The following is a 27,302-nucleotide window of genomic DNA, read 5'->3' as shown; positions in this document are numbered from 1 at the left end:
TCACACTGTCACTTCGTTCTTACTCCCAGTCCGCAGTCCCTGCCCTCCTCCTCCTCCTCCTCCTCCGGGGATGAAGTGCAGCTGTTCGATGGTGTTCTGCCTCTTGCTGGCGAACGCCATCCGTCGGGCGTTGGGGTGGCCCCCTCCTCCTCCTCCTCCTCCTCCTCCGCCGTGGCCCCCGTGGCTCTCCCAGCCGCCGTGCACGCCCATCCCGGGCATGATGGCGGCCGAGCTGCGGTCACGGTCACGGTCGCGGTCGCGGTCGTGGTCGTGGCCCGGCGTCGGGTGGGAGTTCATCTTGATCATGTGGTGGCGGTCCATGGACGGCGTGACGCAGATGTTCTGCTGCGACTGGGCCTTCTGGTGGTGGCTGAGCCGGCCCATGGTCGGCACCATCCCGCTCCCCCCGCCTCCGCCTCTGTCGCCTCCTCCCATCATCAGCCCCATCGCCAGCAGCCGGTCCTCGAGGCGGTCGGGAGAGACCAAGAGCCTCTCGTGGGACCTGAAACCACAGAGTTGTTTATAAAAATATTAAGAGATGGTACTATTAAAGCTCCATACGGTATAAAGGTAGATGTTTGTGTTAAAGCTCCATACACCATAAAGGTAGATGTTTGTATTAAAGCTCCATACAGTATAAAGGTAGATGTTTGTATTAAAGCTCCATACAGTATAAAGGTAGATGTTTGTGTTAAAGCTCCATACAGTATAAAGGTAGATGTTTGTATTAAAGCTCCATAAAGTATAAAGGTAGATGTCCATGTGTAGTGTGATTATAAAGCAGCTCTAGGTTCTATATTAATGCTGGGAAAGTATCAAAGCCTCAGTCCACAGAGAAATGCACACAGCCTGTATTCAGAAACTGAACCTTAAAACCAGCCGTCAGGACTTCCTGTCACTTTGTGATGTCACAACAAAGCCCTCACCACCTGGATCCACCATCCAACAACTTTGCAGGATTTGGTTTCTCTGTGTGTTTTATTCACAAATCTGCTCTATTTTTTATTGAATCACTCAGAAAACAGTCAGCCAATCAGAAGAGAGGCCCAGAGCCTCCTTTCTTCCGATTGGCTGACACCAACCTGTTGTTATACGAGCTTCAGAGAGAAGCTGAGAGAGGAGATGTAAAACTACACTGACAAGGTTTTTGGATTCTTAAAACACAAACAAATCTTCTCATGAATCAGAACCTCAGATAAAATAAAAACTATAAAACACGGGACCTTTAAATCAGCACCTAACGAGTGCTCCGACATGAAACGGTTGAACTGACTCTTTTAAAGATGTGAGATGAGGTAAAAGGTTTAAACTTGACTGAACTGAGTTTCTCTGTCATAACATTTAACAGCAGAGAAAGATTTCACCTTCACTTTGTCAGACTCTTTAAATTTCAATGAAGCTGCTCTGCTCTCCACATTAATTTAACATCATCTTCTCAGATTCCCTTTGCTCTTATTTTTCCTCCATCCTCTCTCGTCACCTGACATTAATATCATCTCTTTAACTTTCATCTCATCTCTCGGCTTCTCTGATCTCCCTCCTTTTCTCTTTTTTTTCCCATCTTTCTACTCTCGTCTGATCGTCCTCGTCCCACCTCCCCCTCCTCTGTCCCCCTTTTCCCCGGCTGTCTCACCCATACTTGCCAACATTGGGTTGTGAAAAATAGGGAGATTTTTTTCATCGGTGTATATCAGGGTTCATTCGCCAGGTGTGCATATAAATTGTCGTCATTTCTCGCCTTGTATTTTAAACCTGATGAAGGAAACTTGTTCTGAAGCTGTTGTTTCTTTGATTATTCAATAAATGATTCTGTTTACCATTGAGGACAATGAAAAAATTAGCAGTTTCAATTGTTGAAATGACCAGAAGGCTGACCAAGGGTGACCCTGTATAGGCGTGCATACCTGAAGATGCATCTCTGTAAAGTCAGAAGGGGTGAAAAAGTTGGGGGCATTCCCCCCTAGAAAAAAATTGTGATTTTAACACATAAATGAAGCATTCTGGTGTACTCTGAGAACATAAAGGGAACAGATAACATTTGCTTCAGACTACAAAAAAAAAAAAAAAAGTACTGTCTGAGGTTCAAGGCAAGAATGGCTGGAGTGACACTTAAAATGAACTCAGAACTGGTCTAGTGGGCAAAAACAAGTCTCATATTTTAAATGTAGGGGTCTGGACCAGCCATTCAAGGACCCGTTTCCTCTGCTATGGGGGGGGGGCATGTCTGTGGAGCGGTGCACCGGCAGTATCAACGCTACTTGTATCACCGCCTCCAGTGAGTGACTGAAAGAGTCATGTCACCGGCTTGCCTCATACCCCGTCCTGACATAGAGCGAGCAAGCGAAGCGGCAACGAAAACTCGCGCGAGGGTGTCCTGATATGCAGCGTGACGATTTTGTCGCGAGTATATTCTATTGGTTCAGAATCCAAACCAATCAAATTATCGAGGCACGTACACAAACTTGCGGCGCTATTCTGAGATTCCTGGCATTTCCTGGTTGCCGTTTTTCACATCTTTGAGTGTTTTTTTCTCTCATATTCTCCTCTCTCTGATAACTTGCTTGTCAACAGAAAGCAGCGTGTACTTATCAACCAATAAGAAGTGTTTAGGGGCGGGACACCGCCGGGAAATGTCGTCCAGATGGAGACAACGTGAGCGATAATTTCAGGGTTGAGCGACATCGCTGAACGGCGCAACGTCGCTGATTGAAAAGTACACATTCTAATCACTTTTCCTCACTCGCTCGCTCGCGTCGTTGTCGCGTCGCTGTCGCATCGCTGTATGTCAGGACAGGGTGTCATACGTGCAGGCAGGCCAGGGTTGCCAGATACTGCAACAAATATCCCCCACAATCTCACTTGTTTCCTTCACTGTAAAATCAGGAGATTAGCGGGAGAAATTACTGACCGGGAGGGAGCATCGCGGGAGATAGGGTTAAATAGGGTTTTTTTGTCTTGTGTTTGTAATGCTTGCTGCAAATCCAATTTCCCTCGGGATATGAATAATAAAAAAATAAAATAAAAAAAATCGGGAGTCTCCCGCGTAAATCAGGAGTGTTGGCAAGTATGGTCTCACCTGCGGAGCGTCTGCGATGTGGAGCTCCTGCTGGTGCTCATCATGGCTTTGTAGTACTGGTGTTGCTGGTTCTTGGACAGGCGGGACAGCGTGTTTCCCTCGCCGAGCGCCAGCAGCTGGTCCTGGGAGCGGACGCGGCGCGGCGGCCGATCGAAGGAGGCGCTGGCGTGCGACGACTGCCCCGGCAGCGGGTACGGGTTGGGGGTGGAGGCCGGGATGTGGAGGCGCGGCCGGGAGCCGTTGAGGGGCAACGTGCCCCGGGAGCCCAGCGTGTAGTCGCCCCCCCAGGGCAGGTGGTGCTGGGACGAGTGGAAGGACGGCGGAGCGTTGTTGGAGCGACGCTTGGAGCCGTAGTACTCGTCAAGCTCTTTCTCTGGAACAGACAGAATTCAACAAGATGTAAGAAATGATTCATTATTTTATTACTGTATTAGGGTCAGTGACAAATAAAAAAATGTTTTAAAATGATGCATCAGATTTGTTAAATTGTACATTTTGTTGGGTTTATGTCGTTCAAAATTACGTTTGTACGACGGAGTATCAGGGCCACATTGAGAGAAAAAAACACAGACTTCGAGGATAATGTCATTACATACATTTACGAGAATTAAGTTGTAAATTTACGAGAATAAAGTCGTACATTTCCTACGAGAAAAAAGTCATAACATTACGAGAATAAAGTCGTAAAATTTATGAGAATAAAGTCGTAAATTTACGAGAATAGACTTGTACACTTCATATGAGAAAAAGGTCATAACATTACGAGAACAAAGTCGTAAAATTTGCGACTTTATTCTCGAAGTTTGTGATTTTTTTATTTGTCAATGTGGCCCTAATACTCCGTCGTACATTTTAACCTTTTTCTTAAACAAAAGAAAGACTGAATACCCCTGAAAATGAAACGATAAATATGTTATCCACCTACAGTGAATTTAAGTTGAAATTGATTTTTTGCTGTATGTCTATATTCAAATTTTAATGCATTTTAGCAACACTGGGCTGGACATATCCTAAAAAACACAGCTTTTCTTCTAAATAATGTGACAAATTATGTAAAATTTGTCAAGAACCATAGTCTTGCATTGCAAAAGTATTTATTCCGCATTTGAGTCTAGATTTATTTTCCTGTAAATCAGATTTTTATGAAAAAATACCAGTTACAACCCATGACATTGGGTTGCATCACGACATTGACCCATTAATCAATCTAGAAAACTCATTATCTCACACTCCAACACCTTGTCAGGAAGGAAATTGTGAAAAATGTGTCTGTGAATTTCCCACGGACCAAAATAGAGCCATGAAATATTTTTTTTTAATGTATTTTAATATCCAACCAACGGCTTTGAAAGCCAAAGATATTCACGCTGTAACAGAAAAGCGCTCGGAGAGTGCAGGCCTCCATCAAGGTCGGAGTCAAACAGCGTTCAGCAGACTTCAAGAGAAGAAAAATCTCATTCATAGTAAAACTGTGAGTGGCGCTCAGCGAAAGCTTGTATCTCCACCAAGGCCAAACAATCCTGAACACACCACGTCTGTCACTTCCAGGTTATTTTTAGATTAATATCTGGATCAGCACCAAACTGTACAAACCAACAGACGTAAACACTATGAGGATTTTCTTTTTCTTTCTTTTTTTTTCTTTACTATGTGATAAATTAATGAAATGAATGGTGATTGAAGTGTCATTGATCTCAATATTTAACCAGATTTGCAACTACCCCTTTTTTTTTGGCATAATCCTGCTGAGTAACAAAGCAACAAATGGGTGGAAAGATAAGATCCCCAAAACTTGCAAATCCTAGAATCTGAAAAGGCAGAAACTGGAAATGTTTATAAGTACTTTTAAATCCAGGTTAAAAACATTTCTCCTTTCATGTGCTTATAGCTCAGCTCTTTTTAAGAACTTTAAACCTTATCTATTTTCTTTTCTTTCTCTACTTTTTTTATTCTTCTTTGCTCTTGCTTTAAACTCTGTGTTTAATGTTTACATTTTTTTTTTTCATTTTTTAAAAATTGTTTGTTTTTATGCAGTTTTATGCTGTTCTTTTTAAATGTTTTGTCTTTATGTAAAGCACATTGAGTTGCCTTGGTATGAAATGCGCTATATAAGTAAAGATGCCTTGCCTTGCCTAAGTTTTGCTTGAACTAGGTCTCAAACAATTACAGAGGTGAAAACAAAAATCTTTACAGCTACATGAACATATTTTGTTTAATATGTGTTAATATTGATCAGAGAAAACAATCCCACCACCATATAAGGTCTGTCTTTGTTGCTGATCTGGAGCTTTAACCACAAAACATGGTCTTCATCAACAGCCTAAAGTAAAGTGCACATTGAGTGAGGACGCCTCGTCTTTGTCGATGAAGCTGCTCGGATAAAATGTAACTCTGCTTTGTGGCTGGACAAAACAATTTGCTGCTACTAAATGGACCTCATGGTAGGAGTGTGTCCAAATCTGTTTTTAAAACTGGAATTAAATGGAGACAAGAGGCAATAAAAAAAGACGCTGAAGTCGTTTTGCCTCTCATCCAAAAGGTTTCTTCACTTCTAACACCTGGCGTGGGAGTCCTAGTTATTTAACCCTATAGGTGAAGGTCGACGCCTCCTGAAGGTCGTTAACTATCCATCATGTGAGTGGTTAGGGTCACACGGGGTAAAGTGTGACTCAACTGCACCTAAAGGGTTAAATACCTGGAGCTCAAGAGGGTTAGAAGAAGACGACGAATCGTGACGACGAGAGGGGAGGAAAAAATTTAAAAAAGAGGTGAAATATTCTGACTTTGGGGAAAGATGTGGGTGTTGGAGGTCCAAATCAGAGGATGACAAGAAAAAATTAAGATGGAAACAACACGAATGAATGAAAGAAAGAAAGAAAGAAAGCAGAGATGAGAAAGGATGAGAACAAATAACTGAACTAACAGAGGGAGGGAAGTTTGAATTATAAACGACAGGAAAACAAGAAGAAAAGAAAAGAAGTGAGGAGACAGAGGAGTTAGCGAGCGTCATTAATAGTGAAATGCAGAGTTTTTGTGTTTCTGCTGAGACCACTTTAATCTTCAAAGCATTTCCATGGAGGCAGCTCCCCAAGAGCCAATTTAAACGTGACCTTTACCCAGCCACCTCTCTACCTCTTCCCCTCCTCTCTCTCTCTCTCTCTCTCTGTGTGTCAGGTCTCTTCCCCTCCTCTCTCTCTCCTCTCCTCTCCTCTCCCTCTGTTTGTTCCTTTGTCTCTTCCACTCCCCTCTGCCTTTCTGCCTTTTCTCTTCCTTTGTTTCCTGCTCTCGAGGTTTTCACCGTCGTCTTTCTCTTCCTCTCTCTCGTCGTTTCGTCGTCGTCTTCTGTCCTCATCCTCTCCCTCCTCCTCTTCTTTTTCTCTTCTCTCCTCTCCTCTCCCTCTCTCTCTGTTTACTCCCGTCCTGTAAGGCCAAATTATCTGGAGGTTTCTCCCTGGCCGCCGACTGCAGACAAAGAAGCCTTTATCAGTGTCCTTTCTGCAGAGCCGTATGGGAACTACATCAAAAAGGGAGCAGGTTTCATGCAAACGGCTGGCGAGAGGCCGCGTTCCCTCTTTGGCTCGGAATGACACAACATTTGAGTCTCTGTATGAAGGGGGGCGTTTTCAACCAAAACTGACATTCAGGGTGTTTTTTTTCCATTTTTCTTTTTTATTCTGGTAAAAAAAAAGCAGCTTTTAATAATGAGACGAGTAAAAAAAAAACACAGAGTGTCACTGATGGAGTGCAACAGTGAGTCAGCAGCGCCCGTCTCTCTCTCTGCTGCTCGTAGCTTCAATCTGGAGGAAATCAAATCATCCGCTGCAGAGAACATGATCTGATCGTATGTTTCTCGTTCAGCTGGAAAATGTAAAAAAAAAAAATTATATAAACGTTAAAAAAAAAAAAAAATCTATTCACAGCTCCTGCTTTTGTGACAAGCCATGTGTGTGTGTGTAACCATCACACTGTCGCTGTCGGATCACGGTGAGCGAAAGATTAAAAAACGATAAAGTCCTGTCTTGTGGTCTCATTACAGTAAAAAAAAGAAAACCTCCGTCCTTCAAACTCCACTGATCTAATTACTGGATCCAATTGAATCGTCTCACCGGCGCTTGAAACGACGCCGCAGCAGCAGCAGCAGCAGTGTCTCGGACAAAGATGAAGAGATAAAACCATGACGATGAGATAAAAGATTCTCAAACACAGGCCTTTTAGATCCCAGGTGAATTCTGGGAAGTGTAGTGCTGCTGAGCAGAGGAAGGTCAATTCTGCTTTTTTTTTTATGAGAGGGGAAAACAGCTGCTGATAATGACTCCAAACCCCCCAAAAAATAAAAAGATAAAACATGAGTCAGGTTTTTACAATCTGAAGCATCACCTATAGAAATGTTGGTAACACTTTAGATTAGGGAACACATATTCACCATTATAGGTGCTTATTAATATGCATATAGCAAGTAGCTTACTAGCTCCTTATTAGTAATTATTAAGCACGTAGCCTTATTCTACCTCTATTACACCATGAATTATGGTTTTTCCTGATATTAACTCCTAATTATTCGCTTATTCATTGTGAATTAATGCATTAATACTATACTAATTCAGAGTGATAAAGGAAGAATTACTGTTCTTGTGCTACAAGGCCCCAATAACCCACTGGTTATTCACATCATTATTCAGAAACAACAATACGATGCGATACGATACAACATTGTCACATTCAGGGAAATTTGTCTGACACTGTAGCTGCGCCATAAATACCTTGATGGCCACAAGGACAAAAAAAACAATACACCTCAGCCATATCAACCCAGCAAACACAAGACATAACAGCATTGCTCATATCCCATAAATTAATGCATTCATTTACAATAAATAAGTGATAATTAGGAGTTAATATCAGGGAAAATCTTAATTCATGGTGTAATAGAGGTAGAATAAGGCTATGTAGAATAAGGTTTTAATATGTGCTTAATAATTACTAATAAGGAGCTAGTAAGCTACTTATATGCATATTAATAAGCACCTAGTTAATGGTGAATATGTGTTCTCTAATCTAAAGTGTTACCGAAATGTTTTCCCTTCTTTCCCTTTGTCCTTCCTTCCTTCTTTCCTTCCTTCCTTCCTTCCTTCCTTATTTGCCTTCGTCCTTCCTTCCTTCTTTCTTTCCTCCCTTCCCATCGTCCTTCCTTCCTAATTCTTTCCCTTCTTCCTTCCTTCCCTTCGTCCTTCCTTCTTTCTTTCCTTCCTTCCTTCCCTTTGTCCTTCCTTCTTTCTTTCTTTCCTTCCTTCCCTTCCTCTTTCCTCCCATATTTCCCTTCTTCCTTCCTTCCTTCCCTCTGTCCTCCCTTCCTCTTTCCTCCCATCTTTCCCTTTGTCCTTCCTTCCTTCCCTCGTTCCCTTCATCCTTCCATCCTTCCTTCTTTGCCTTTGTTCTTCCTTCCTTCCTTCTTTCCCTTTGTCCTTCCTTCCTTCTTTCTTTTCTTCCTTCCTTCCTTCCCTTCGTCCTTCCTTCCTTCCTTCCTTCCTTGACCCAAATGGTTTTATCGCATAATGAGAATAAACTAATGTGTGTTTGGTGAATTGTAACGTAAGCTACTTGCTATATGCATATTACAGTAATAAGCACCTATAGTTAATGGTGAATATGTGTTGTTCCCTAATCTAAAGTGTTACCAAAATGTTTTCTCTCCTTTTGACGGGACTGAAATACGTAATAAAGAGCCTCATCTGGTCTCTGCTTTCACCTCATTACTGCTTCCACTTCCAGGTACTGCCTCACACACACACACACACACACACACACACACACACACACACGTACGATGGCCCGTGTAGTAGCCATCCATCACTCAGCCTGCAGAGCGACAGAGCGACTCCCCTCCCCCTGCAGAGAGAGAGAGAGAGCGGTTGCCAAGCCGATGCCTCTCACACATCCTTTCTTTCTTCCCTGGTCGATGAGCTGCAGTCAGAGCCACCGACCGACCGAGCCACCAGCCGGCCGGCCAACGCCCCTCCCCCTCCTCTATCTACACATCTCTCTTTCCCTCCAATCCTTCCTTCCTTCCTTCCTTTCTTTCTTTCTGCCGCCGCCGCCTCACCCTTCATTCTTTCCACAATCCTTTTTCCTTTCCTGTATTCTTTCCTTCCTTCCCTTTGTCCTCATTTCTTCTTCCTTCCTTTTTTGATCCAACTGACCTGATCTGTTCTCTCCTTCCATCTTTTTCCCCTTCCTTCTTTCCTCCCTTCTTTCCCTTCGTCCTTCCTTCCTTCTTTCTTTCCTTCTTTCCCTTCGTCCTTCCTTTCTCCCTTCTTTCCCTTCGTCCTTCCTTCCTTCTTTCCTTCCTTCCCTTCGTCCTCCCTTCCTCTTTCCTCCCATCTTTCCTTCCTTCCCTTCGTCCTTCCTTCCTCCCTTCTTTCCCTTCGTCCTTCCTTCCTTCTTTCTTTCCTTCCTTCCCTTCGTCCTCCGTTCCTCTTTCCTCCCATCTTTCCTTCCTTCCCTTCGTCCTTCCTTCCTCCCTTCTTTCCCTTCGTCCTTCCTTCCTTCTTTCTTTCCTTCCTTCCCTTCGTCCTCCCTTCCTCTTTCCTCCCATCTTTCCTTCCTTCCCTTCATCCTTCCTTCCTTCTTTCCCTTTGTCCTTCCTTCCTTCTTTGCCTTCGTCCTTCCTTCCTTCCTTCTTTCTTTCCTCCCTTCCCTTCATCCTTCCTTCCTTCCTTCCTTCCTTCCTAATTCTTTCCCTTCTTCCTTCCTTCTTTCCCTTCGTCCTCCGTTCCTCTTTCCTCCCATCTTTCCCTTCGTCCTTCCTTCCTTCCCTCTTTCTTTCCTTCCTTCCTTCCTTCCTTCTTTGCCCTCGTCCTTCCTTCCCTTCGTCCTCCCTTCTTCCCCTTCGTCCTTCCTTCCTTCCTTCCTTCCTTCTTTCTCCTCGTCCTTCCTTCCTTCCTTCTTTTCTTCCTGTCTTCCTTCCTTCCTTCCTTTCTTTCTTTCTTTCTTTCTGCCGCCGCCGCCTCTCCCTTCATTCTTCTCCTTCTGCTCGGTCGACCTCTCTACATCTCTATCCTCCTGAATATCTTTTTTTTCCTTTTCCTATCCTTATTTGCCCACTCAGCTCTTGCACCGCCCGCCCCTCATCTCATCCTCTCTTTCCTCACATTTATTCTCCCCCCATATGTTTCTACATTTGAGTTTTTTTCCTTTCTTTTTTCTCTGCCCCTCCCTCCTTCTTCTAGATTAGATACTTTATTAGTAATCCCGAAGGAAATTCCTCTGTCATTCCCCTTCTACATTCTGATAGAAACACTAAAAAGAAGAGAAAAAACACAAATAAAAGAAGAATGCAAGATAAATATATAGCAGCAATACAAAAATACTTAAAATATATGGATATAAAAGGGGAAGCGGATCTACTCTTTTCTACTTTACTCTTAATAAACTGATGCTTCTCTTCTCTTCACCTTGTTTGCACCTTCACTCTGTCTGTCTTCTCTTTTCCATTTCTCCCTCTCTCTCTCCTTCCCCCGCCCTTCTGATCATTTCCCCTCCTTCTGTCTCACGTTGTTTACTTTACGGTTGTGGCTGTTTAGCAGAAACACTTTGCACGTTCACGGCTACACTGCTGATGGTTGTTTGGCTTTGCAGCATGAGTCACTAATCTCCTGGCGGCTGCGGCCATGATGGACTCCTCCTGGTTTTGGCTGCGTGAGAGAGTCCAACGAAGTTAATGGAGAAATTATCCCACAAATAGAGAAAAAAAAGAGCGAATCGGTGGCTCAGAGCTGAAGCTGGAAGAGACGAAAAACCGGAAGGAAATGTGGTGAAGTCGCACTGAGCCAACGCTCGATTCCCACATGAGAACATGCAGCTCAACACACAACAACGGTCAGTCGACTATGGAAAACCAAACGTAAAGTTATGGAGGTATGAGAGATGTTGTCACGTTACAGGAAGCAGAAGACCTTAAAGGGACATTGTGTAACTTCTTCTGTTATCTATTCACGAAAATCGATTATTTCATTCAAAAGTCTGTTTTTTCATTCATCAATAATCCCCCCCATCAACAAGCTCTGAATGAGCCGTTCATATCATTCATATCTACATGGAGCGGGTAAGCTCGGTGCTGGCTGCGTTACACTGATGCTGCATTCACCTGCAGTCGGGCAGACGGCCGTCCGTAACAAACCAGATGTCATTTTAGTCACAGAAGTCCAGAGAAAGCCGGTAAAACGTGGGTCAGGTAAACAAATACGACATCGCCATGACAACATATTGTTTTGCCTCGTGCTGACGGACCATTTGTTTACATAGAGGCTTGTTTATGCCGTTACAGCTGTCGTCCGTCTGCCGTCTGCCCAATTTCAGGTGAATGCAGCATGAAAAATACGATTGAGTTGCTTGCGATATACAACCACAACGCTAGATGGGAGTAATTCCTACACAATGTACCTTTAATGTTTCTGACACTAGAGATTAAAAGTCGGATCTCAGCTCCTCTTCATGGAGGAGTTCTCCTAACCCTAACCCTCATTAAACACTCACAGTCACATGACCAAACTCTGTCAAACACTCAACCAAACCAAAGTGTTTCTCCACAGCTCAACATCCCTAAATACACAACTTTACATCACCTGTTCTTTTCTCTAAAAGCTTCATCACATGTCAGGGCTCCAGTCTGCCCCTCAATGGAGGCATTTTGCCCCTTAAATTTAAGACAGTGCAAGTACATTTTTACTGCAACCAGTAAATTCGCTATTTTTTTTATTTTTTTTTAACAGTGGTGAAAACGTGGCATCAAAGGAACTAGAATCTGTCATCACAGGTGTCAGGCAGATGAGTGCAAGGATCATGAATGAAAAGGAAATGTGAATATTTGCTCTGCAAGCCGATTTACAGTATGCACCCCTAAATTTTCTGCTTGTGCTCCTAAAATTTTAAATTAGGGGGGGCACAGTGCTCCTAGTAAAACAAGTTAGTCTGCAGCCCTGCATGTCCTGTGGTTTGTCTGCAGCAGTAGCCTACTGTTATTATTTATCTATTTTGATCAACTGTTGATGTTACAGTAATATAGTGTGGGGGAGGCAGGAGAAGGCTTTCTAACACATATTATTTTTCTTATTTTTATGTTTATTAGACACAAACAAAACAATGTGTCATTTAAAGTCAAATTAACTAAAATAAATGTATCATTACTCAACTAAATCCTAATTTGCGAACACATATTCTTAATGTCACTGATGTAACCTCTGTGATTTAAAAGCTACAGATCGACTAATGAGCAAACTTCTCGCTTTTAAAATTATTTTCTCTGCACAGTTCCTTTAAATTAGAGCCGATAACATTGCATAGTGTTTATTTGAGCAGATTTCAGTGTGAATGGTTTGTTTTATTTTATTATTTTGACTTAAAAACTATAAAACCGATGATGTGATTTTTTTTTTCTTGTACCAAACAAACACGTCCCTTTGTGTCCTCAGAATAAGATCTGTTGGATGTCGTCTCTATAGCAACACAGTGAATATGGGTGCTGATGATGATGCACAACAATGTTCTGACACATTTTTCCTGCCATATTGCCATTTTGATCACTTTGCCGTTAGTCGTGCAGCTCTGCTTTAACCCTGTTTTAACCCCTGTTCCCTTCCTCCTTTCCTTCCCTTCTGCCTTCCTTCCTTCCACAATCCTTTTTCCTTTCCTTTTTTCCTTCCTTCCTTCCCTTCGTCCTCATTTCTTCTTCCTTCCTCTTTTGATCCAATTGACCTGATCTGTTCCCTCCTTCCATCTTTTTCCCCTTCCTTCTTTCCCTTCGCCCTTCCTTCCTTCTTTCTTTCCTTCCTTCCTTCCCTTCGTCCTCCCTTCCTCTTTCCTCCCATCTTTCCCTTTGTCCTTCCTTCCTTCCTTCTTTGCCTTCGCCCTTCCTTCCTTCCCTTCATCCTTCCTTCCTTCCTTCCTTCCCTTCATCCTTCTTCTTTCTTTTCTTCCTTCCTTCCCTTCGTCCTCCCTTCCTCTTTCCTCCCATCTTTCCCTTCGTCCTTCCTTCTTTCCCTTTGTCCTTCCTTCCTTCCTTCCCTCTTTCTTTCCTTCCTTCTTTCCCTTCGTCCTTCCTGCCTTCTTTCTTTCCTCCCTTCCCTTTGTCCTTCCTTCCTTCTTTCTTTTCTTACTTCCTTCCCTTCGTCCTCCCTTCCTCTTTCCTCCCATCCTACCCTTCATCCTTCCTTCCTTCTTTCTTTCCTCCCTTCCCTTCGTCCTTCCTTCTTTCTTTTCTTCCTTCCTTCCCTTCGTCCTTCCTTCCTTCCTTCTTTCCCTTCATCCTCCCTTCCTTCTTTCTTTCCTCCCTTCCCTTCGTCCTTCCTTCCTTCTTTCTTTTCTTCCTTCCTTCTTTCTTTCCATCCTTCCTTCTTTCCCTTCGTCCTTCCTTCCTTCCTTCTTTCTTTTCTTCCTTCCTTCCTTCTTTCTTTCCATCCTTCCTTCCTTCCCTCTTTCCCTTCGTCCCTCCATCCTTCCTTCTTTTCCTTCGTTCTTTTCTTCCTTCCTTCCTTCCCTTCGTCCTTCCTTCCTTCTTCTTTCCTTCCTTCCTTCCTTGACCCAAATGGTTTTATCGCATAATGAGAATAAACTACTGTATGTTTGGTGAATTGTAACGTAAACATCAGCTGCTCTGTGTGTGTGTGTGTGTGTGTGTGTGTGTGTGTGTGTGTGTGTGTGTGTGTGTGTGTGTGTGTGTGTGTGTGTGTGTGTGTGTGTGTGTGTGTGTGTGTGTGTGACATCACCTGAAAGGCCTCACTGGGGCCTGAATAATCAATTAGTCCCACTTGCCCTCCCCCCCTCCCTCAGGTTTCCCTCTGTGCCTCCCTTGTTCTCCCCTCCTCCCCCCCTCCTCCTCCCACCTCCTCCTCACCCAGTCTCTTCAGGGAGCTGTAGCGGCTGAGCTCCGGTTTCATGGCGGTCTCGTAGGACGGTGGCAGCTGGGCCAGGTTGTGGAACGAGTGGGAGAAGGACGGGTGGCTGCTGTTGTGCCTCATGCCGCCGCCGCCGCCCATGAGGCCGCTAACGCCGCCGAGGCCGCCAACGCCGCCGCCGCCTTTACCGCTACCGGAGAGCAGGGAGGGGCCGGAGGAGAGCTGGGGGGTGTTGTTCATACGGGATCCACGCTCTGGAGAGAAGAGAAGAAGAGATGGATGGAGAGAGAAGAGATACAGAAGAGAAACAGGGGGGTTGATTGATCAAGCATTGGAGGAAAAGAAGAAGGGAAGAGAAATGCAAGATTGGAGATGGAAAAACGAGGGAGAAGAATAAAGATGAAGATGGAGCAAAAAAAGGAAGATGAAGGTGGAAAAAGGCAGAAAAAAAACGATGGAGAGAGATAGAAACAGAAATGTAAGAGAGAAAGAAGGGAGGGCAGAACAAGAGGAGAAGATACAAGCTGGTTAATGATCAGTAGACACACAGGAAGTGTCTCCGAGCTCCATGGCGACCATCTATTAATACGACTCTTGTTACTGTTCAATCTGAGGCTCGAACACACAAACACATCGGCCACATGTAGATACATAGAAATACACTGATGGCATCTAAAGGGAGTGGTGGGGGGTGGGGGGTCGGTAGAGGTGGAGGGGGGGATCTATGTACACACATTCACATTTATGCAAAGTGCAAAAAGCAGCACATCGATCAATACACATAAAAATGATTTGTCTTATGTAAGATTAGCAGTATGGGGGAGGGGCAGGGGTGTTGCTGTTTTGCAACATGTATACTCATATCAGTTACATCATACAGTACGATGCCAGGACAGTCATAGTTTTTATTATTTTATTATTTTATTTACCAGGCAGCAAACAGAGAGAGTGACCCCCACATGTGCTGCAGCTTCTGCACATTTAAAACAGCGACGAGATAGAACGAGTAGAAACTTCACTTCTCCTCTGAGGAGGAATTTTTAAAAGGTGAATTTGCAAAAAAATAAAAAATAAAAAAAGGTAACCCTTCAATTTACAGGTTATTTACGTGATAATGTTGAGAAATAACAAGTAATTGAATAGTAATGTCAAGAAATAGCCTAGAAATAACACTCAATTTCATAGTAATGTCATGTTTTTCATAAAGGCAAAAGATTACACATATATTTTTTGAGAAAGGCCAGAATTTTTCTCCACCAAGTCGTTGCAATTGAAATCGAATTTCTGGGCTATTTCTACGCATTCAAACGTTACTTCTATTTATATATATTTCTGGACATTACCATGAAACTGACCTGTTATTTCTAGGCTATTTCTAGACATTATGACGCAATTAATTGTTATTTCTTGGCTATTTCTTGACATTATCACGTAATTAACGGCCTGTAAATTAAAGGGTTACCAAAAAAAATTACAAATTATGAGGACGTTAAAAAATATAAAAAAAGATAAACAAGTTAAAAATGTGAAAATATAAAAAGCAGCAAGAAAAGATGATGTAACTGTGGAAATGAGTCCATTTGCTGTTGTTTCCTGCGTTTGAGACAGACACACAATCGATGTCGAGTCCATTCGGGGTGGTAATGGTTATGGGCTGCCATCTTGTTAAGATTACTGCTGGACATATACTGGTCATTGACCATTGACAGTAATGGGCAATAATGGCCAATAATGTCTCTGTTAAACGTCACCCGGGGAACACACACCACATCGACTTCTGTACCGTGCATGTTATATTTATATACACACACACACACACTGTGGCAAAAAAGCAATGCCAGCTGAGAGATCACTGGGTTTAAAGTCGGAGCTGAGCTGAGCGACGTCACCGAGCAGCATCGGATAATGAGTTCATGTGCAGGATGAGTTTGTTTCTTTTTTTCTTTCTTTCAAACACCTACGATGGCTGACAGAGGTCTGATGACGGAGTCGCGGAGAAACGAACTTCAACATGTGCAGAGTGTCTGAGTCAGAGAGATGAAGTGGACGACTGAGGACGGAGCTCAAGTACAAACCAAGGACGAATATCAGAGGAAAGACTTAAAACTAAAGAAGTGTGAAGAATGAACTGAACTCCTTAAAGGGTCATGACACAAATCTACAGTATATTTATAACATGAGTGTTGTAACGACTTCCTTTTCTATACTTCATGGAAACTGCAGATATAATATCTAGCTGGTTTGACATTAGCAACTGAACGACTGACAAACTCATATGAAAACACTATTTATATTATGCTCATCTTGTGGTTTAATCACAGTATTTAATACTATACTATATACTCTAATCCAGTTTTATTTACTTCAGATAAGATCTTTAACTGAGCTCAGGCTGCTGCTCTACAATAAGTTTCAAGTTTTTATGTCATTTATTCTTATTGTTTTATTATCATTTTAGCCTTAATTGATCTTTTGGGTCTCCCTGTGATACTGTATGTGCTGAGGTGGAACGATATTTTGTTTTTTTGTGTACGTAGTGCACAAGAAACGACAATAAAGAAATCTTGAATCTTGACTAAAACAGTTAGAAAAGTCAAGTGACAATTGTTTGTACCAGACCTAGTAAGTACAGATACTGCTTGATGAAAAACTGCCCCTGAAGGCAACGTGCATCAGTGGTTTTGCATGAATTTCCCTCTAAAACAACTCTGTCTGGTAACGTTGTGTTATTATCTCATAGCGTGGTGAATGTGCAGGTCACAACTTGTCCACCAGAGCGTTGTGGAGTTGTTGGATTGTGTATTTGATGAGTTTGATGAGGGAAACCAAGAAATCCCATTATCCCATCCGTAGCGTAGCTCTGAGCAGCTCGCGGCTCTGCTCCGCCGTTCTAAAAATAGCTTGCACCGACAATTAAAGGTAACAAACCTACTGCTATGACTATAGGGATTATGACAATGGGCATCATCATCATCAGTGTCAGCCATGTTAGATGCACCAGATCAGCTGCTGCATTGCTTTTTTGTTTCTCTCGGTGCAAAGCCTGGGAGAACAGACTGAGGAAGTGCAGCGACCTCCACTCATGTTTTAGTGTCGGCAGGAAGCACACGGGCACATCACTGCTACACAGATAAGAGGAGGAGAGGAGGAGAAGAAGGAGAAGAAGCAGGCTGGTGGTTGTAGTTGGAGGTGGTGTTGGGGTGGGAGTGGCGGGGGGCAGACAGGCTTGCATTAAGCAGAGAGCAGGCCAGACAACTTTTAGCTCACGCTCATATCAACGATGTGTCACTTTCAACACGTTAAAGGGATAGTAGCATTTTTTTAAAGTGGGGTTGTATGATCTACAAATAGCCCCTAAGTACTTTAATTGCAGTAGAAGACTCTCTGCACTCCTCCCGTTAGCAACACCAGCCCATAATAGCCCTGCCCAGAGATCTACAACATACAGTGTTGTGAACAGACCCAAAGAAACGGCCTATTTTCACGGCCTAAAAGAGGTTTTACCTGAAAAAAAAATACACAGTTCCATTGTTCGCTATAATATAATTTTTTCCAGCCCCTCAAAGTGCAGGAAAAACACAGTTTTTATTTGGATCTAACCAACTGCTGATCGGCGGGCGCTAACTCTGGGCGGAGGGATACGTGAGTTGGTTAGATCCAAATAAAAACTGCGTTTTTCCTGCACTTTGAAGGGCTGGAAAAAATTATATTATAGCGAACAATGGAACTGTGTATTTTTTTTTCAGGTAAAACCTCTTTTAGGCCGTGAAAATATGCCGTTTCTTTGGGTCTGTTCACAACACTGTATGTTGTAGATCTCTGGGCAGGGCTATTATGGGCTGGTGTTGCTAACGGGAGGAGTGCAGAGAGTCTGCTACTTCAATTAAAGTACTTAGGGGCTATTTGTAAATCATACAACCCCACTTTAAAAAAATGCTACTATCCCTTTAAAAGCCACAAATGTGTGTGTGGACGGTGACACAGCTGATTGAAGAGCGAATACAACAGGCCGTCAAACCAACAAGACAGACAGACAGTGTGGAGTGGGGTGGGGGGGGGGGGGGTCAAGGCCGTGGGACCGGCCGGCAGCTCGCCACCGCTGCCGCCGCCGCAGCCTGTGCTACTGCGCTGCTGCTGACCACGAGTCTTACCGATGGTCGCAGAGTGTTTGGGGCTGGAAGCAGACCCCTGCTGGTTAAAATGGTGGTGCAAGTTCCCAGCTGCAAAGAGAGCAGAGCTGACAAACTGACGGACACAAACCACTAGAGAGACACAGGACGAGTGTCGAGTCAGCACATGTGTCAGTACAGAGAGAGAGAGAGAGAGAGAGAAAGAGACAGTAACCATATGTTTCCATCCACACGTTTTTATTTGCATTAAGCAATATCGGATTAAGATGTCTTATGGAAACAGTAAAATTCTATTAAAGCAGAAGTAAGCGGAATATTTGTGTTAATATAAGTCTTAAATAGTTATATCTTCCGACAGCAATCACTTACATAGAGTGTTTGGTCTGAAACACGGGTCTGTCAGTCACTCTGCTCTGCTGTAAGCCGAGGAGAAACCTTTCCTTGTATCCTACAACCTTTATCCAATGAGGAGAGAGAACGGCATAAAGGGGAGGTCCTCTCTGTGTGTGCAGCCAAGGGATGCGCGTGAATGTGGTGACGTAGGGACGAGGGCGGGGACTGCTAACTCCATCGGCTGACAGGAAGTTAGCCAAAACCACCGGATCGCTTACTTAATAATACTTAATATCAATAAAAAGATAATACAGTCGATCTCGATACAAAGTTTATGCGCCAAATGCTGATGGAAGCAGTTCTTTGTCGGATAAATGTGAGTTGCGATCATGTTTAATGTCAATTCCTCTACTTTTCCCAGCTGTTAAAGACACAGCGGGAGTTAACAGAGAGAGAAGCAGGTGTTCAGGCGACAGACTGACTTCATGCATCTACATCTGCATCAAAGCGGTGTTTAGATGAGCGGCATGTTGTATTATAAACACCAGCCTACAGCCTATAACATGTGCAACAGCCTGTTTACCAACTTAACTTGGCCGGCATGCGTATGGCTCAGTGGTTTCCAGGCAACGACTCCAGCAGCTCATCACACACTTGGTCTGTCGGTTAAAGATGAAGGATGGACGTTCCTTCTATTTTGCGATTTAGTACAAAAATGAATGGAAACATCTTAAATTGCAACAAAACCGTCATTATGCACGGCTTTTCATTCGATTTAAAGGTCTCAGGTGGAAACGCACTTGAGCCACATTAATATTTTTTAATTTTCAATCTTCAGATGATTCGATCGAGAAGTGGATGGACACATGGTTAGTGGCTAAAGGAGGACAGAGAGACAGAGAGAGAGAGAGGGTCGGTCCCTCCAGGATCAGCTGAGTTTTGTCTTGACTCAGTTTTAATCTTCAGTCAGCTGCTCATCTGCAGCTCAGTTCGCTGCACTGTGTTGTTGTTGCTGTTAGTCAATTAGTCAATGAATCAATGAGTCAACCGGCAGAAAATGTATTTATTTATTCTGATAAAAAAATGAATAATTTAAAGAGAAGAAACTCCACAAAGGTGACGGTCACTGTGAATCAGATCACCTGACGTTTTCAAATGACCGTGACAGAAAAACCTTAGGTCTCGACTAGGACTGGAAAGTGCAGATTTGAAATTCTCTCACAGTTTTTGTTTGACATTAATGAACCTTGTAAAAACAGATATATAATTGTTTTAATTTGATATTTATCCAATCGATAAATTTGTCATTTTTTTTGTCATTTTACAAAACAGAAAAAAGTGGTGGAATCAGATGATATGACTGTCATCTGGGCCCAATATGTCAATAAAGTAGGTTAAAGTAAAAAAAAAAAAATAATTGTCAGATCATATTGGGGAAGCTGTGCTGAAAAAAAAGATACCAAACATGGTGGTATATTCAAAAATGGCCCAAATAGGCTCAGACCCCAGAGGGTTAAATTCTAATCCTAATTTACTGTAAATGTATCTTCTCCTAACTGTATTTATGTTTATGCGCCAAAATACCAAATCAATGTCTTTGTATGTTGACAAAAGTCCTGAATCAGATTCTGTTCTAATGGAAAAAATGAATCAAATGAATGAAAAACAAACAGTAGCTGCAGCCTGAGCTGTTTTCAATCCGTGAATCACAGGTCATCATGTGCAGAGGATCAGACTGAGTTATTATCTTAGTGTGTTGATATTAAACCAGATCAACATTGTAATACGACACAGACTGTGTTGGTTTATGGGACTGGTTCAGAAAACAAACAACAATCATGAGCCTCAGTGTCCAGTTTTCATAATGTAGATTCAAATTCTCCTTCTCCCACAGGAGAACAGCGGGAATTTCTGTGATAAATATATGAAAAACAAAAAAAATCTAATATTTCTTGTGTATTTTCATTTTTCCGACATGAGCAGGATTTTGCAGAGTCACAAAACCTTTGAGATCCTGGAGCGACGGAGAGAAGAGGGTGAGAGACAGTGGCGGAGCGACAGAGAGACGGAGCAGCAGCGAAGAGAGAGAGAGAGATAAGAGAGAAGTGTGTTGTTGTTGTTGTTGTTGGTGTGTTGCTGTGTGAATTGTTAAGAGCACAACAAATAAAAATCAACACATTCATACACCACAGCTCAGAGGGAAAAGGAAACTTCGTCTTCTCGTTGTTTTCCTGCGAGCGGAGAAGTGTGATCACTCCGACTAAAATCTGTTAATGCGAGAAACATTTTCTGTGTCGTTGGCAGCGACGCTGTGATACAGGAAACCAAAATTAAATAAAGACTTTTACTCTTTTTTTTTTTTTTTTAACATCCTACATCTTAAAAAAATACGATCAGTCGTAGTTAGACAATATTAAAACAGCTCACACATCAGACGATATAAAGACAGAATAAAGAGCATTTACACACTGAACTAACGGCTGGTTTTGATGTTTTATTACTTAACAACCTGCCAACCCTCAGGGCCTCAGCTACAGTCTTTAGTGTTTAGTTCATTAGCAACTTTTTAGCTTAAAATCCTCATTAGCCGAACATCTGTCCAAAAAAGGAACAACACAAAAAGACAAACATGTTAATTATCCTTATATAAAAATTCTCCATGGTACAGAAATAATATGCACATAGAGGGAATCCAACCTGAATGGCTCATAAGAAGCTGCATCGACACTACGAGTGATTAAAAGGTCTGTTACAAGACACATTCTGGCTAATGACTGATGTAGTGTTGCCTTAATTTCAAAATAAAAGCCCACTGAGATTATCGGCTTCATCGGCGTCTTTAAATAAACCAGAGTCTGGCAACGCCTCAGTCCCCAACAAACGTGTGTGTGATGTGTGTTACTGAGGCTGAGATCTGAAATTAAAAAAAGCAGCGACAATTACCATCTGCGTCCCGGTGGGAGACGTCGACGCCCCCTGAATCACACAACAATCGCTTCGGCTGACTGTGAACGCACCTCGTTCTCTGTGTGTAATTAACCTGATTGTTTTTTTTTTTGTCGTGTTGTTGTTTTTTTATGTTCTGTTCTGTTCTGTTCTGTTGTGTTTGTCACTTACTGCGGTTGTCTTTGCTCTGCAGGATGGGAGTGTAGAGGTTTTTGGATGTGCGTCCATCTGAGGTGGTGGTGGTCAGCACCGCGGTGTTGTTCCTCTCTCCCTGCTGCACGGGGCTCGACTGGTGGCGCAGGATGTCCACCAGTGACCTGCAGGGACAGGAAGGAGAAGGACGATTACATATTGATCCATTTTAACTTGTCTTTAAATGCTTTTACAGCTCTTAAAGGGAGAGTAGGTGATCTCTGGACTAGGGTTGTCACAAAAACCGATACTTCGGTACACTGCAAAAACTTAAAATCTTACCAAGAATATTTGTCTTATTTCTAGTCAAAATGTCATTTCTAGTCAAAACAAATCTCATTATAATTAAAATAAGACTCATCACATTAAAAAGTAGCTTGTTTTTAGACACTTTTTTTTACTTCTTTCAAGCATATTTTCACTTGAAAAAGGTAGAAAAATCAAGGATCAAGTTTTTCTTTCTTACTACAAGCACAAAAAAACTTGCTTTCACTGGCAGATTTTTCTACTTATTTCAAGTGAAAATTAGTTTGAAACAAGTGAAAATTATCTAAAAACAAGTTAATTTTTAGGTGATGATTCTTATTTTAAGTGAAAAGAGGTTAGTTTTGACTAGAAATGAGACATTTTGACAAGAAATAAGACAAATATCTTTGGAAAGATTTTGAGTTTTTGCAGTGTACCAAGTCGATACCAACATGTAAAAAATACGTCGGTACCTGCAAACATGTGACTCTCTGACTCTTACCTGGGCATGTTGATGTCTCTGTTGCGGGGGCGACGTGCCACCTTGCTGAAGGCGATCCTGACGCCCACGGCAACCACCAGCGTGAAGGAGATCACCCCTCCGATCACGTAGGCCGTGCTGTTTTTATTAACAGAAAACAGGAAGCGTATATTAAAACAGTTTTAAGAGTAATTTTCATTTTTTTTTACAATCTGGACCTTATTTCTAGCATAAAATACGATCAGTGGTGTCTTTGCGAGTCGTTCGGATGAAATTAGATCCAGCCTAGAGCCGCGTATATCTGTATAATGCGAGTACACGGGGCACGCAATGCAGCCTCGAAATAACACATTATCTGCCACAAAACTCGTTCATTTCACCAACATTTTGTTCTGATAGGCTAGTGCTATTCCCCTCTGAGTCCGGGGTTAGCTGTTATCAACATCCGGGTCTGTAGGTTGACCTACTGACCTCTGACCTGGATGATATCCAGCTTGTTGCTAGCTTGTTGCTACCGCTAAGGTTCGTTTCTGCGTGTTTCCGACTTGTCAGAACAAAATGAGCAGCTGGATGAAGTTCAGCTTCCACAGGCTTCCTCTCCTCAACCTGGACTCACTAAAACTCCGGCTAGTTGAGATAAAATGGACCCGAATGCCGAAGCAGAATGATTATTATCAGAATGAGCCGGGCAGCGGTCGGAGATGACATCATCCAGGTCAGAGGTCAGTAGGTCAACCTACAGATGCCGGATGTTGATAACAGCTAACCCCGGACTCAGAGGGGAATAGCACTAGCCTATCATAACTAAATATTGGTGAAATGAAGGAGTTTCTCTGCAGATAATGTGTTATTTAGAGGCCGCATTGTGCTGCGGCTGGATCTAATTTCGATGGACAACTCGTAATGACACCAAAGTTATCTGGGTGAGTAAACAATCGTATTTTATGCTAGAAATAAGGTCCAGATTGTAAAAAAACGGCAATTTCCAGGACTCTGACCTGCTGTTCTGCTGCTGCAGCGTCTCGAAGTCCGGGTCGGGCTTGTTGGGCGGCTGGGTGACGGGCGCCAGAGCCTCGGCCCACACCGGGGACTTGTAGTTGGTGCAGGCGTCCTGGTTCAGCCGGTTCCTCTGGTGCTCGCAGCAGAAGCGGTAGTGGCAGGTCCCACAGCAGTAGATGTAGCTGCCCTGGGAGCAGTTGAAGGTGCTGTCGAAGTGCCCCATCACGTCAAAGTAACCCCTGCACAGCGGAGAGGAGCAGAGACACGGGGTGTGATATCTGGCTGCAAAATGAGAGCTGAACAATGTGAGATTTCTGTTTTTTGACCAGAAAAAATATATAAAAATATGATTTTTATTGCGTCTTGTTCCAAATAAAGGGGGCCAGATGTTCTCTGTTGCAGCACATTGTTCACTGTATTTGACCATGTTGCTGTTTTGACAACACTTTGGTAAAGAGTTCAGCCAAAACTCAACTATGTAGGTATTTTCTGGTGCAAGTGCAAGATTAAAAATGACAGAGGTTTCACTCTTTTATACAGAGTAGTAAAAGTAAAATGGCTCATTATTGTTTCATACTAATCTATTTTAATTATTGATGCATCAATTTTGGCTGATTTATGAAGTACAATGTGGTGCAGTAGAAATCTAAAGTGAAGGAAAATGGAAGTAGAGTACCTGAGTAAATGTTATCAAACGTTATTTATAGAGAACTTTTCATACACAAAGGCAGCCCCAAGTGTTTTACATGACAAAATGATGATCAAAAAAGGACATCTGCGCACATAAACATACACAAACACACCTTTCATATAGAATTAAAGGGGAACTATGCACGTCGCAGTTTTGGTTTTTGGTGTTTTAGTCAGATTAAGGGGCTTGTTTGTGTCGTCGTGCTGGAACGTTACGAGACAGAGTTGTTTTTGAGGGAAATGCAGAGACTGCTTGAAAACTGCACCAGACGGGAACACACATTAGAGGTTTTGCATGAATTTACCTCTAAAACAACTCTGTGTGGTAACGTTGTGTTATTATCTCATAGCGTGGTGAATGTGCAGGTCACAACTTGTCCACCAGAGCATTTTGGAGTTGTCTGATTTGATTTGAGTTTGATGAGGGAAACCAAGAAATCCCATGAGCCTCCGTAGCGTAGCTCTGAGCAGCTCACGGCTCTGCTCCGCCATTCTAAAAACAGCTTGCACCGACAATTAAAGGTAACAAACCTACTGTTATGACTATAGGGATTATGGCAATGGGCGAACTTGCCAAAATGTTGAACTATCCCTTTAAAAACAGGGCAGAAATGCTATCTGTCACGGCACAATTTGCAGCGGGGGAAAACAAGAGTAAGGAGCGGATAAAAATGATATAAAGTAAGTATATTGCATAGAATAAAATACAAATAAATACATACATATAATTAATAAATAAAAAGGAATAAAATGGCAATGTTGCATCAAATTATATAAAAAAAAATGTACTCAGTTACTTTCCACCAGAGTATCTAACACACTGGTGCTTTACACAGCAGCAGTTAATGCTGTTTATACATATTTCATGGCTTTGTTTCTGCACTGAGAGCTGCTGCCTACGTCTCACTGTCGGAGCATCTCTCTTTCTCTCTCTCCCTCTTTCTCTTCTTATCTGTTGGAATGAACTCTCTGCTTTTCTCTCGATCTGCTGGGTGAAGGTGCAGAGTTCGGCCTCATCAACAGTTTGCAGGCGTCGCTCGCTCTCGAGGCTTTCTGAGCTTCTGTGTTGTTGTTGTTGTTGTTGAGTTATGGATCTGTTTGTCTGTTATCGCCGGGCTGTTAGTGTTAGCGCCGTTGCTGCTGCTGCTGCTGCCGCTCGCCAACACACCACTGATTTAGAGCTGATTACACGTCGCCTGGCAACAGCGAGACGCCTCTCAGTGTAAAATATAAGCCTCGGTCGAGATCGAGATCAGAGCTTCATGCAGCAGCAGCAGCAGCAGCAGCAGCAGTGGCAGGAGGAGGAGGAGGAGGAGGAGGAGGAGGAGGAGGAGGAGGAGGAGGAGGAGAGGAATCATGATGCGCCTCGCTGTCATGGCGATCGGCGCGTTCAACACGTTACACAGAAATAAATTAGTGCTACAACCAGTGAACTTCACTTTGAAGGCTCCAAAACCTTTGAAGGTTCGCTCTGCTGACTCCAAACCACACACACACCTCAGCCTCAGCATTTTTTTTTTTTATTGGCTTCTCTGAGATTTTTATTTTGCCCGGCAGCAAAAAAAAAAAAAAGAAGTTGTGATTTCTGCTGCGGGAGGAAACTGATCTCCGACGTTTTCCATCAAACGGCTTCATACGATGGTCCCTCCGCTCTTCTCTGCATTATTAATTCATAATTCATTACATCTGATTTCCATCAACTCTTTAAAGTCCCAGTGACGTGAAAAATACGTTTTCTAAATCTGAATCTTGTGTCGTCCATGAGAACTGTTCATTTGTCTTTTTACATGAATCTGGTCCCAACTTTAGAGAGAAAAGAGTTTTCAATCAAAATCTCTCTCAAACACTTTGTTGACAACAAAATCACACGTCATTTGGGACGACGCCTGTGTTTAATATAAATAAAACATAACACTACAGGCTGCACATCTGGATTCCAGCTGCAGTCTGATTTATTTATTGAACACTGATCCACCTGATTCTGGTCTTAACTTATGAAAACCATTTCATCTGAATTTGGACAAGACAATATTAATGCATCACCTTACTCCTCTGTTATGTATAATTATGTATAATTAGCCGTTGAAGGGGAACTATACTAAGTCCGGTCGCTTTTATCTCTGTGTCTGTAACCCTCCTCTCCTCCATGTGCACTTGTTTTCAACAAAGCCAGTGAGAAATCAATCAATAGAGCGGTACATAACGTTATTTATCATATACAATGTTACCATGTGTATATCTGTGTAGTCTTATCTGTCATCAACAAGAGATTACGGGTTACGGGGCGCGTTACGTTTGTGTGGCGGTGTCGCCATGGAGATGAGAGCTGGGACACCGGGTCAGAGGCTCTGATCTTACAAGGTTGGTTTTCAGCCAAGAGACGCTAGGTGGAAGGCAGAGAGCCTCCATTCTCCCTCGTAACACGTTATAAGTCATTGATTTAACCAGCACTCAGACTCTGACGCTGGGATTTAAGGGACACATGGAGCAGAGTTCCTCTTTAAACCACTGCAGAAGAACAAGGTTTGAAATTAACAGGTGAGTAGAAACTCAGTCCAACAGAGTGCTGAAGCGGAAGCAGGAAGTAGCGTCACCATGGGACCTCATTTCGGAAAAAGTCTCCATGTAAGTGAACGGGAGTCAAAATGTTATTTCATGATCCGATTGACTTGTGTCATGAGAAAAATATACGACCTCTACCTGTTTAAAAACAAATTTGACAAATATTTTGACTCCTGTTCACTTAGGCTACATGGAGACTTTTTCCGAATTGAGGCCCCATGGCGACGTTACTTCCTGCTTCCACTTCGGCTCTCTATAACAACTATATGGCTCCATTATACATAACATTAAGCCACGCCCCCTTTATCCACAATCCAATCAAATGTCAGAGGAGTTTCTCTCTCAAAACACACCACACAACAGGAAACAGGAAGTTCAGTTCTTTACCTGCACACGTCCACGTCCACCAGCTGTCTGGGGGGCGGAGCCACCTGGGCCGCTCCGAGCGGAGGCTTCAGGGCGTCGGCCGTCATGTTCCTCGGCAACATGGTCTGGGGGAGGGGCTTCGGCGGGAGCTCGGCCATCGCCGGAGGATCGTCCCCATCCCCGTCCCCGTCCTCCACCTCGGCCGCTTTCGGCGCCACCTTGGGTCCGGCGGGCGGCGGCGGCGCTAGCGGCGGCTTGTATCCGGTCAGAAGGAACAAGGTGTTGCTCGTTTTTGCAGAGCCAGCGCCGCCGCCGGTCAGAGTCCTGACGCCGGTTACCGTGGAGACAGCGCGGCAGGAGAAAAGCAGGACAACGAGGGAGAAGCAAAACAT

At 43.1% G+C, this 27,302-nt stretch overlaps 1 protein-coding gene across 1 annotated transcript; it reads right to left on the bottom strand.

The window, feature by feature from the left end:
• Nucleotides 1-27,302, bottom strand: shisa7b (shisa family member 7; the record flags this gene model as incomplete). The annotated part of the gene is made up of 8 exons (XM_083982783.1): nt 1-502; nt 3,077-3,449; nt 13,965-14,219; nt 18,117-18,185; nt 21,546-21,691; nt 22,315-22,431; nt 23,292-23,531; nt 26,932-27,302. The coding sequence occupies 8 exons, from the start codon at nt 27,300-27,302 to the stop codon at nt 1-3; spliced, it is 2,073 nt and encodes a 690-aa protein (XP_083838909.1).

This window comes from Trachurus trachurus (assembly GCF_905171665.1).
Source record: "Trachurus trachurus genome assembly, chromosome: 11".
NCBI lineage: Eukaryota > Metazoa > Chordata > Actinopteri > Carangiformes > Carangidae > Trachurus > Trachurus trachurus.
The sequence above is the reverse complement of the archived record's forward strand: the minus strand, read 5'-3'. Positions and strand labels throughout refer to the sequence as shown.